General features: G+C 43.6%; 1 protein-coding gene across 1 annotated transcript; it reads right to left on the reverse strand.

Moving 5' to 3' along the window:
- Positions 1 to 7,736: 7,736 nt before the first annotated feature.
- Positions 7,737 to 12,323, reverse strand: LOC113108505 (rho-related GTP-binding protein RhoE-like). Its single transcript, XM_026271680.1, has 5 exons — positions 11,971 to 12,323; positions 11,753 to 11,840; positions 9,868 to 9,977; positions 8,760 to 8,888; positions 7,737 to 8,488 (listed from the first exon to the last, which is right to left on the reverse strand). Exons 1-5 carry the CDS (start codon positions 12,073 to 12,075, stop codon positions 8,243 to 8,245), a joined length of 678 nt encoding a protein of 225 aa, XP_026127465.1. The 5' UTR covers positions 12,076 to 12,323; the 3' UTR covers positions 7,737 to 8,242.
- Between the last annotated feature and the right edge of the window lie 242 nt (positions 12,324 to 12,565).

Genomic DNA, 12,565 nt, shown 5'->3' on the forward strand with positions numbered 1-12,565 from the left:
TTTATGTTGCATAGTAATCAGTACCTAATGGTGATTTATTTGTTTCTTATCAGACTATAATGACAATGCAGGATATTGGAATGTTCTGATGAATACTGCTGGATCTCAATACAGTTAATTGAAGAAATTACATCTCCTCGTCTTCATTCCTGTGTCCTGATCGATACACCATCCTGTTTACTGGCTAAAACCCTTGACGAACTAGCCCTGCTAGAATACCTCATTAACATTGGTCCTTCGAGCCGGATAGCAGTATTCAGGATGGAGTCAGATGAAGAGATGTATCCTGATGTGAGACCTAAACGTCAAATACGTCGACCTGTCAGACTTCAGGACTTTGAAGTGGACTATATGGGATATAGTCATCGTGATCAGCACCAATGGGGCCTCTCATCCCCTGCCTTGGATAGGAGGGCGTTCCCTTTCCAAACAGCCTACCCTCACTCTAGTGGCTTCTCCGGGAATGCTGCTCACCCTGAGTTTCCTCAGCTAGCCCCAGACCACAGCCAGAGGAGGGATTTGGATGGGCTTAGCCAGCCTGCGCGGACACCCTCATCCCATCAGAGCCCATATTTGGATTCTCGTTTTTCTGAGGAAATCCGAGCTATTCGAGAGGAGAATACTAAACTGCTCCAAACACAACAGGCCTTTCAAACGGGCATAAAGGAACTCAATGAAGCACGGCGCGAGATGAAAGAGCTACTGGAGGTAGCCCGCTCACTGAGAGCAGACCTGGCCCAAGTTAATAGTCCAACCTCAAACTATAGTAATCCCACGTCTCCACAAGCTGATGCTGTAGCCTCAAGGAGTTTCGCTGTTGCAGCACACTCAAAGGAAATGGAGCAGGAGGACTGGCCTGATCCTCCACCCTGGCCTGAACCTGAAGAGAACGTGTCAAGAGGGATGTGCAATCTCAGGGTTGATGAACAAGAGCTAGACAATAGACATCACAATCTTTCCCCTGAAGCTAGAGTATGTAGGCCTTGTAAGCCTCCACTGCCTCCTCAGTATCCCGCTCCTACTACCGATAAAGGGATATCACCATACCTCTCTACACGACCCTCTCAGTTGCTCACACACCCTGCCCCAGCTCATGCACCTGTGATGCAATCAGCGCCTGCCCGAACCTACCATCCTTTAGCAGCCACTGGAGCGGTACATGGCATGCCACCACCTAATCAGTTGATGCAGCCGCCAGGGAATGAACAAGTGTATCGAGGGCCCCAACCCACAATTCCAAAGTTCATTCACCCGGATCCCAGTGAATTTGCGCGGCTTCGCATAGCTCTAGAAAACCTACTCCCATCTAATGCTACAGAACTCTTCAAGTATCAAATACTTGTGGATCATTTAAAGCTGGAGGAAGCTAAGCTTATAGCTGATGCTTATCTAAACTCACCCACCCCCTATAGTGACACTATGTCAGCCCTCCATGACAAATTTGGTCATCCTCATCAACTTGCCTTAAAGAAGATAGCAAGTGTTCTAGAAACCCCCGAAGTAAGGCGTGGTGATACTATGGCATTCCAGAAGTTCTCTCTTCAGATACAATCTTTAGTGGGCTTGTTGCGGACTCTAGGTCCTGAAGGGGAAATTGAACTCAACTGTGGCTCACATGTTGCTCGTCTGCTGAGTAAGCTCCCTCCGGAACAGCGAGCTGATTTCCGTCGACATCAGTTCAAGCAGTTAGGGGCGACCCACACGCTACATGATTTGGCAGAATGGCTCCGCTATGAATCATGGTGTCAGGGCTTCGACAGTCAGGCTACTGGACGCAGCATAAAGGAAAGGCAGAATTTGAAGACTGATGGTCGTCCTGGAAGACAAACAGTGACCGTCCTACATGGAGCTGGTGAGTCAAGAGAGACAGCATCTTTGTACCAAAAAGAGAGTTCAACCAGCAGAGGGGTCAAGAGTAAAGCTTACTGTGCCTACTGTGAGAGTACTGAGCATTATCTTAGTCAATGCAGTGCAGTCACCAAACTCTCCAAAGATCAGCTTAGAGAGTGGATACGGGTTAACAAGCGGTGTTGGCGTTGTGCACGAACTCACCAAGCCGCTCAGTGCACATTGAAGAAACCTTGCAACATCTGTCAGGGAAAACACTTACTGGCTCTTCATGAGATAAATACAAGAGCAGAGAGGGGCAATAAAGATGTAGCTGTTAAAGAAGAGAGCTGCTTAACCAGCTCTGCGGCTGACTCGCTCTACCTGGACAGACCTGGAGCCGGGAATCGAGTCATGTTAAAGGTCGTCCCTGTGCTTGTACATTATGAGGACCGAACCCTTGATACCTTTGCGATCCTTGATGATGGGTCAGAGAGGACCATGTTGTTGCCAGCAGCAGCTAAGTTTCTTGGCATAAAGGGCACTCCTGAAGCGCTTCCTTTGCGTACAGTCCGACAGGACATCCAGATCCTCCATGGCCACACGGTGTCTTTCCATGTCTCACCAGCCGCAAACCCTCACACCAGCTATAAGATCAATGGTGCCTTCACGGCTGGCCACCTCAGCCTAGCACAGCACACTTACCCCATTGACCGTCTGAAGAGGAAATACAAATACCTAAGTGGCATTCCCCTACCTGCCTTAAGAGATGCTCAACCTACACTCCTTGTAGGCTCTGACAACCCTCAGCTGATAACACCTGTCGAACCAGTCAGGCTTGGTCCACCAGGTGGCCCAGCCGCAGTCTGTACCAGGCTCGGGTGGACTCTTCAAGGCCCTACCCCATTCAGGGGGCGGCCAATCCAACCTGCACAGTGTCTGTTTACGTCATCTGCGCCACCAATGGATGAGCTTTACAAGCATGTTGAGAGGCTCTGGCAAGTAGACACTGTACCTTACCGACATGAAAGAGAGGTGACGCGGTCGAAGCTGGATCAACAGGCTGTAGCATTGCTTGAAGCCAAGACAGTCCGTACTAATGTAGATGGAATTCTTAGGTACGCCACACCATTGCTGCGCCATCCAAGCATGCCACCTTTGCACTCGCCAAAGGAGTCAGTTATGCCCATGTTACGTAGTACTGAGAGGCGACTCTTAAAGGACCCTAAACTAGCAGATGCGTACAAGATGGAAATGCAGAAGCTCATAGAAACGGGTGCTGTGAGGGAAGTCACTGAGGAGACCTCTACCAAAGAAGGATGGTACATCTCACATCATCTCGTCAGCCACAACGGAAAGAACCGCCTGGTCTTTAACTGTTCTCACCAGTACCTCGGGCAGACCCTGAACCAGTACCTGCTACCTGGCCCTACCCTTGGTGCCCCCTTGCTGGGAGTCTTATTGAGATTTCGTGAACGTCCCATAGCTGTTAGTGGAGACATCAAGGGGATGTTTCATCAAGTCCGCCTCATCCCTGAAGATCGCCATCTTCTAAGGTTCCTGTGGCGGGACCTGAAGGTAGAAGAAACCCCAAGAATATTTGAGTGGCAAGTTTTGCCTTTCGGCACAACCTGTAGCCCGTGCTGTGCGACATACGCCCTGCAGCGCCATGTTGTTGACCACTGCCAGCCGGACGATGACCTGAGATTCTCGGTTGAGAACTGCTTTTACGTAGATAACTGCCTGCAGAGCGTGAGTACGCCGAGTGAAGCTAAACTGCTGGTGGATCGCCTCAGGGATCTTCTGATTTCTGCAGGATTTGAGTTGCATCAATGGGCTTGCAACAATCCAGATGTCCTGAGTCATTTGCCTCAAGAGGCCAGATCTGAAAGCCTGGACCTGTGGCTGGCACAGGATAAGTCCAATCCTCTGGAGTCAACACTCGGTCTCAGCTGGAATTGGGCAACCGACTCCTTGGGTTACAAACATAGGCCTGTGTCCTACGAGGTACCAACTCTGAGGAACATTTACAGAGTTCTAGCTACTCAATACGATCCCTTGGGATACATGTTACCTTTCTCTACCCGAGCGAAGCTCATCATCAGGCAGCTGTGGGATAAGAAGCGAGGCTGGGATGACTCTAACTTACCCGCCGAACTCCTGCAAGCCTGGTCCAGCTGGGAGGCTGAACTGGAGTCCTTACCTTTCCTCACATTTCCACGTGCATATGTTCCGGCGGACGCCAACCTTGAGGGTGCTACCCGTGAGGTGCACATCTTCGCAGATGCGTCTGAGCAGGCTTATGGAGCTGTAGCCTACATGAGAACTGAGGACCGGGAAGGCCAGATCCACCTGTCGTTCATCCTTGCTCGTTCACGAGTAGCTCCAAGACGCCTGCATTCTATCCCACGCCTGGAGCTTTGTGGAGCTCTGGTTGCAGCACAGCTGGCTCATGTCCTTGAGAGGGAACTAAGCTTGACAGTGGCTCGAACTGTGTTGTGGTCAGACTCCACTACAGTCCTAACCTGGCTACACTCCCAGTCTTGCCGATACAAGGTCTTCGTAGGTGCCAGAATAGCTGAGATACAGGAGTTAACAGAAAAGTGCACTTGGCGCTATGTGGACTCAGCGAATAATCCTGCTGATGATCTGACAAGAGGGAAGACCCTGGAGGCCCTAATAGATCCCAACCGATGGTCTCAAGGACCTCCCTTCCTTCTTCAGAACCCAGCCACCTGGCCAGAAAGACCCAGCACTGAGCCATTTGAGGACAATGTGGAACTCCGGAAGACCACCTTCTGTGGAGTAACGATTACCTCACCAATATCAATCAGCAGGGATGACAAGGTGTACCAAACCTGGCAGGAGCTCATAGATGCCACTGCTCTAGAAATCCTAGGACCAAACCCTTCAAGTTCAACACCTAATGCTGAAGAGTACCAACAGGCAGAGAGGATTGTTCTCCAGCGAGCCCAACGACAGTCATTTCCAGAGGACTACAAACTCCTTGCAGCTGGGAAACCTGTCTCACCTGGGAGTCGATTACTCACCTTGGCTCCGGAGTTAGATAGATCCACGGACCTCATACGAGTAGGAGGTCGGTTACGACGTTTGGAAGGTCAAGATGACTTGACATTGCACCCTGTAGTTCTGGATGCCTCACACCCAGTTACACGCTTACTTATCCAAAGGTTTGATAGCGACCTGCTCCATCCTGGTCCGGAGCGGGTCTTTGCAGAGATGCGGCGGTCGTTCTGGATAATCCATGGAAGGGAGGCGATTCGCAGACATCAGCGTTCTTGTGCCGAATGTCAGCGCTGGAGAGCTCAGCCTTCCATTCCCCGAATGGCGGACCTTCCCATTGCTCGTCTCCGATTACACAAACCCGCCTTCCATTCCACTGGCGTGGATTGTTTTGGACCCATGTTTGTGAAGATGGGCAGACGCCAGGAGAAACGCTGGGGAATAATATTTAAGTGTTTAACAACCAGGGCGGTACACTTGGATCTCCTCAGAAATATGGATGCGGATGCTTACTTGATGGCCCTAAGACGGTTCATCGCCAGAAGGGGGACACCTGCAGAGTTGTGGTCAGACCAGGGGACCAACTTCAGAGGAGGAGAACGGGAACTTAGAGAGGCTTTTGCCAGTATGGAGCCAACCTTGCGGAAACGACTCGCGTGTCAGAAGATTAAGTTTCAGTTTAACCCCCCAGCAGCTCCACACTTTGGAGGAGTGTGGGAGAGAGAGGTACGCTCCGTCAAGTCTGCACTTTACACCTGTGTGGGGGCACAACCTGTTCATGAAGATGTCCTTCTCACCGTTCTCCTGGAAGTTGAGGCAATCCTCAACTCTAAACCATTGGGTTATGTATCTGCCGACATTGCGGATATCGACCCTGTGACGCCAAATAGTCTGCTTATGGGGCGGCCTGATGGATCTCTACCCCAAGTGGTCTATCCTGAGAGGGAGCTCCTGAGTCGCAGACGCTGGAGGCATTCACAGGTTCTTGCTGACCAATTCTGGTCCAGATTCATCAGAGAATATCTCCCTGGGCTGCAGACCAGACAGAAATGGCACTCCGCTTCTCCTGAACTACTGGATAAGGCTGTTGTCATGCTGGTGGACCCACAGCTACCTCGAGCCCTGTGGCCCATTGGACATGTAACCAAGGTCCACCGCAGCGACGATGGATGCATTAGATCCGCTGATGTGGACATCAGAGGACATGTGTACACACGACCGGTAGCTCGGTTGGTGATGTTGCCAGCTCTCCCGTCGGGGGAGGATGATGCCTCGGTGAGCCCCCCTCAGCCGGACTGATGAGCCTTTAATGGAAGCAAATGTGCTTGCACATTTGGGGGCGGCTGTATAAAAGGCTCTGACGTTTCTGGGTGCCTGCCGCTTTAAGACTCTTCTTCAGTGATTACGGGGAGGAAGTGTGTAGTTAGTGTGGTTATAGTGAGTTCGGGAAAGTGTTCAAGTTCAGCAGCATAGTTCAGCCTACATACATGTGTTGTGTAGTTTTCTTTATCTGTTCTGAATGATCCAGCTTCCAATATTTATGTGTTGAGTTCATGACAAAAAGTAAGTGGTCACTTCATTGTGTTCGTGTTTCTACACTGTAGAATTACAATGCATTACCATGCCCAGCGTGATGAGTGAGATGTATAGCGATAGAACAATGTTTATGCTGTAAAATACTGTAGTAAATACTAATTTAACTGATGTGAGCTTTCTGATGTTTAAATTACGTTGTAACGTTTATAACATTGAATTAAGAAGAGTTAATATCGTGCTCAGGAGACCACTTGCAGACGCTGTTGTGCAGTAGCCTTTCTGGCCAGAGGATGTCGCCATTTCTCCTTCTGTAAATCCCTTTTTAATATAGTTTAGGTAAACTGGTCAGTGATATAGGAGCTGAAGCTATTATGTGAAGGAATAATATCCTCATTATGTAATAGTAGATTATGTTTAAAGGGACATAGCAATGTTTATTGATATCTTTATGTTTGATGAATCTGATTTGTATTATTTGTGTGGATTTATTATTTATGTTGCATAGTAATCAGTACCTAATGGTGATTTATTTGTTTCTTATCAGACTATAATGACAATGCAGGATATTGGAATGTTCTGATGAATACTGCTGGATCTCAATACAGTTAATTGAAGAAATTACATCTCCTCGTCTTCATTCCTGTGTCCTGATCGATACACCATCCTGTTTACTGGCTAAAACCCTTGACGAACTAGCCCTGCTAGAATACCTCATTAACAACTACCTTTAAAATAAATTCACCATGAAATAGATTTTGCAAGCCCATCACCCATTTGCATTCTCCTTCCCTCTAAAAGTTTATTCTGCAGATGATTTGCCTTTTGATTTCTTAATCTTTCAGTAAAATACATTTTTTTTGTAGCACACAGTGTTTTCATATTTTCCCAATGTACCTGATTTACCAAATATATCCAGCAGATGGTAGTGTTGCATCAAACTTAATGCACTAGAAAGTTGCCAGTGTGAACTAAGGACGTTTCATGTAGCTTACATTTAAATAAACAAATCACAATCCGTGATTCGTTGATACATCTATCAGTATAGCCATTATTATTCTCCTGCTTTCGTTAACAAACATTAATAAGGTTCCCATCGACTTTCATATTTATAGTTCCATACTATGAAAGCGAATGGCTAGTGGTAACCGTTTGGTCACCATAATTCTATAAAATATCTTCTTTTGTGGAAAAAACGTTTGGAATAACATGAGGGTGAGTGAATGATGACAGAATTTTCATCTTTGGGTGAACTATCCCAAAAGAATACAGGCAAACTCTAAAATCGTCATACGAGAAAGTTTTTTATGTTGTTTGGGATGTATTTGTATAATGATGTGAGTTAACAACAGTTTTTGACAGGTATGCTCAATTTATTGACTTGTATTAATATCTCATAGAAAAAAAAATACCTATAATGTATTATATATGACATTTTTTGACACTTTTTGGCACAGTCAGGTCTGATTGTACAGGACTAAGGTTAGCAGCACGGATCATGTTTTGATACAAGTTAGTTACATCCATAAACTGGGGATTGTTGCAATGAAATATTATAACAAAACAAAATCCGGAGGAAATTCTTCTTTGGACAGCTTCTACAAAGTTATAAGTGCTCATTTGGCAGCATTGGGAACATTTTCCCTGCTTTAGGTGTTTTATTATGTTCTGAGGTGCTTTGAAATGGGGAGAACAGACTGCATCATCATTAATGACTGACATCATCAGACACTGACTCAGTCGTACATACTGTGATTCTAGGGAAGTGCAAAATATTTCCCTTCAGTTCATGTCCCATGAATTTTAGAAAGAATCCTGATAGGAGAGGGAATGCATGCAGATGAAATGGCTTCTAAAATCACATGACTGTGCAGGTTTTTGCCTTGGTCTTGTGTCGATGTGACACTGAGTCTAGCTCAGACCTGTTAGATACACGTGTTGTCCTCTTGGTGGCTCTGCTGGACTTGATGCGCTTTGCATTCTTGTTGTTTTTACTGATGCATGCCAGTGTGGCGATGTGAAAAATGTCCTTCACACTGTTCTCCGACTGCTGCGCTGAGCACTCGATGTAAGGGGCCGAGATCAGTTTGGCCATGTTTGAACCCTGAAACAAATAGTCAAAAATAACTTTATACTTAAATACTTAAAGTCTGCCGTGTGTTGCTGCAGGCGATCTGCTACGGTAATCAATGTTAGATTTCATGTACAGTTTAAGAGCTCCTTTGTTAAAGATACTTTAGCATCTACTAACACTATGACACTTCAAATACTATGCTAAGGATCTAATTGCAACATTTTCTAGTACAAGGTTTTGAAATTATATGTTGCATCTGTTCTTTTTCTTTCATGAAAGGTAAAAAATATTCTTTACTCACCTGGTCATACGATGAAGGAATGTCATTGGACAGCTGCACAAATGTAGCCAGGTCTGCACGCAGGTCTGACTTGCATCCAACCAAAAGTACTTTAGTATTGGGACAGAATTCTTCGATTTCTCCCTTCCACTACAGGATTTAAAACGTAGTGTTAGATTGATGACAATTATAAAAGCATATGTACTTTACAAAATTCTGATCTTACTTGTTACTATTATATATATATATATATATATATATATATATATATATATAAAATAAAGCAAATTATAAAATATAAATATATAATTTTTTTATAGAAATTTTGAAATGTTGCCTTGGCATCTAAGTTTATATAAGTTTAACAAGAAGTATTAAAAATAAAAACAGAAAATCTTAAAAAAAGAAATATAATAATAATATTTTTTTAAATAATATGTCTGAATATACAGTATATTGCAATTTTATTCAAGTAAATAATATAATATCAGTAATACTAAGTGTTTTTTTTCTGTATTATACTGGATTGAGCTGTTTATTTGGAAAATGACAAGCCCCACAAATTCCTTTCTCCAATGTTTATGTGATATCCAGTGATTCTAAACCATGTTTGTTATCCCAGCAGTGCCATGATTGTTCTTCATGACTCCGTGACATGACCAGATACTAACACACATTTATTTTCCCTTCTAGCCAGTGGAGAACCCTAGCATACAGTATAGTGACTGCAGTCCTAGAATCACTCCAGGTGACATCAGCTTTGAGTCGGCAGAGATCACTATAGTCAGCACCAACACCAAAGCACCCCAAAACAGCTCATTCTTGCTCTCTCAAAAACTCTCGTCTACCAATGACATCAGAGGTTACAAAGCCTTCAGCGGCACAAAGGCTCTCTGATTCTGAGACCCAACGTAAACAAGCTCTTACTGGTTGTGGTTCTCCCCCTCATGTGATAGTCAAAGGATCAAAGCCCTCCCACACATTCACTGGACTCTTCTCTCAGATGTCTGGAGATTTGTTCTCATTGCTACAAAGACTGGGCTTGTGATAATATCCAACCACAATTCAGAGCTACAACAGTTTATAAACATTCAGCACTGATGGATAAATGTCTTTAAAATCAGCTTACCTTCGTTAGCACATTCTCCAGAGTCTCCGGCCGACCGATATCAAAACAGATGAGGACTGCATCAGCGTCTGGGTAAGAGAGGGGGCGCACGTTGTCATAGTACTGAGACCCTGCAAACAGACACAAAAACACTGTACTAAGAAATGAATTATTACTTTACATAAACAATTAAATGTGTGTAATAACAGTACAATGGAAAAAAATTACTAAGTTAATCAGCGTGTTAGTGTGATATATTTATCCAGCTGAATTGTTTAAGGTATATTGCTTTTAGGTTTATTCCACTTTGTTGAACCATGGCAATTAACTCTTATTGAAACTCACAATCTATCAAAATTTTTAACAGTATTATGCAATTTTATCATACATTTTTCCTTTATATTATAGCTTTCTTTTGTCCTTTTTAATTGTGATTTTATTTTGAGTTTAAAAAAATGTTTTGTGCTTGTCATTTTAGTTATTTGTTTATATTTCTGTTTAGCTTTAATCTGTTTTTATCCAAGTTTTATTAATTTATTTTATTTGATTAATTATTTTATTTAAGCTTTATTTCAATTACCAAAATAATTTTAGGTTGAATTTTTTTTTTTTTATAAAACTAAAATCATAAATAAAAGCTTCTTGCAGACATGGCTACTCAGTGCAGTGTGTCAGAATCCATGGAAAGTCATCAGTGAGGAGTACTTTTTTTTCTCTCTTTTCTTTTATGTTCATTTATAGCATGCATATTGTAGAAACACTGCTGTTGTTTGACAGTAAAACTCTTTGAATAAAGTCTAATAATTAAAAGTGAAAAGTAAAGAATATTTTCCTTATCTATTTATTTATTGAAAGTGTCACTGTGAGTGACTGACACTGGTTGATTTTCTGCGGGGGTCCCTGTGCAAGTCACTGTCCCGCTATAGGAAGACAGCACATGTTCTCATGATCCAAGCCCAGTAAATTAGGTTACAGTGCTATTCTGGGAGGAGTGTTGAATCTGCTCTAGAAAGTTTGTAGGGCTTGAAATGAGTTCAAACCTCAGATCATTAGCCATCATTACTGAAATATTTAAAGGTCTCATTTTGAAATGTCTGGCGATTTCTGATAAAAGGATGGCGAGCAGCTTCATGGGCTGCTTACAAAAACGTAGATGAGGAGGCAAAAGATGATAACTGTAAATTCAGATTACATATATAAACAGATTTCACGATATACAAACAACTATGTTGTAAGAAATCGTGCTACAATCACATACTACCTACAGATCTGTAGTTTATTTTGAGAATAGTATTACCTAACATTAACAACATTCATCTGAGTCACTCTAGAAGTGTGGGAGACAAGAGTGAGTCTGCTGTGAAAAACATCATGGACAATCCACGGTGAGTCTGTATCAACTGGATTGGGCTAGATTACTATACCCTCTAAAATCCTTACAAACATTTATTTTGATAAGGAAAACCTGAACCCAAGTCGAAACTACAACCTTCATTTTTGTAGCTATGTTAATAAAATATGAAAATTGTCCATTAACACTCACTTTTAAATGTTTGCTCCTTCGCTTAACTGCTCAGTCTCCTTCAACCTCATCATCCCACATATGCACGATTTCTACTTATGAATTTCATTCGCCTACAGATGAATCATATAACTCTAACAAAAATCTCTGTGGTCCTCACCCAGTCCCAGTCCACCAGAAATGGGAGGAGGTTCATGGCCTTTAGAAAAATCCATCACATAGCCCACAAAGCCCAAAACCTCAAAAAATGCATTACAGTTTCTATAACGACTGAGAAATACATAGGCCTATGTGAATGTGTGTGGAGGCATACGATGGAAGCTTGGATAAAATGTCCTCAGAGACATCAAATTAGCTCCATCAAATGGCTTTTCCTCCTCTTACCTGAAGTATCCCAAAGACTGAGCTCAACTCTCAATGTGTCCACCTCAAAACTGGCTGTGTAGTTCTCAAACACTGTAGGAACATAGTTCTGAGAGAGAAAAGCAAAAGTTTGATATTTAACAAAATAAAACTATTAATTCAGGGCTAAAACTTAACGTACGTTTTGCACCAATGACATTTAAAATCGAATTCATGTTCATAGGCTTTTCTCTACAAACCTCTGGAAAGGAGTCTTTGGCAAAAACATTCAGCAAAGACGTCTTCCCACACTGAGTGTCTCCGACCACAACTATTTTACATTTCAGATCGTGATGGTGATCCATTATGGACTAACTGAACCTCATCTTCAGTCACTGTCGCTGAACATCAACCGGTTGACCTCGAGTCTGCAGTCGGTCCATGTTACAGTATGAGAGAAATAGTCCACTACTCTCTGCTCAAAGTACTCTGGTTGTCCTCAGTGCTCTTCAGGTTGTGATAAAGGTGAGTTATGTGTAAAGCTGAACCTCGGCTCTCAGTACAGGCTCACGCGCATCCTCTAGTCTGTCCGCTGCTCTGAGAAGTAAAGCGCTTCTCGCGTCGATCTGGACAACTCTGTGAAACATCCACATACTTGAGTGATGAGCGCAGCGCGAGACCGCCCCTCGCGTCAGCTCACATTCCTGCGCGCTCCAACGCGAGAAAGAGAAAGAGACAAACTCTGCTATAGAGATGTGATTTTGTCAATAACATAAGAGAACACAGATGTAGTCACAGATATGACATACGACTGGGTAGTGATCAATTAAACAGCCAGTAGTCTAAATATGAAAC

Source organism: Carassius auratus, chromosome 9, assembly GCF_003368295.1.
Source record: "Carassius auratus strain Wakin chromosome 9, ASM336829v1, whole genome shotgun sequence".
Taxonomy (NCBI): Eukaryota; Metazoa; Chordata; class Actinopteri; order Cypriniformes; family Cyprinidae; genus Carassius; species Carassius auratus.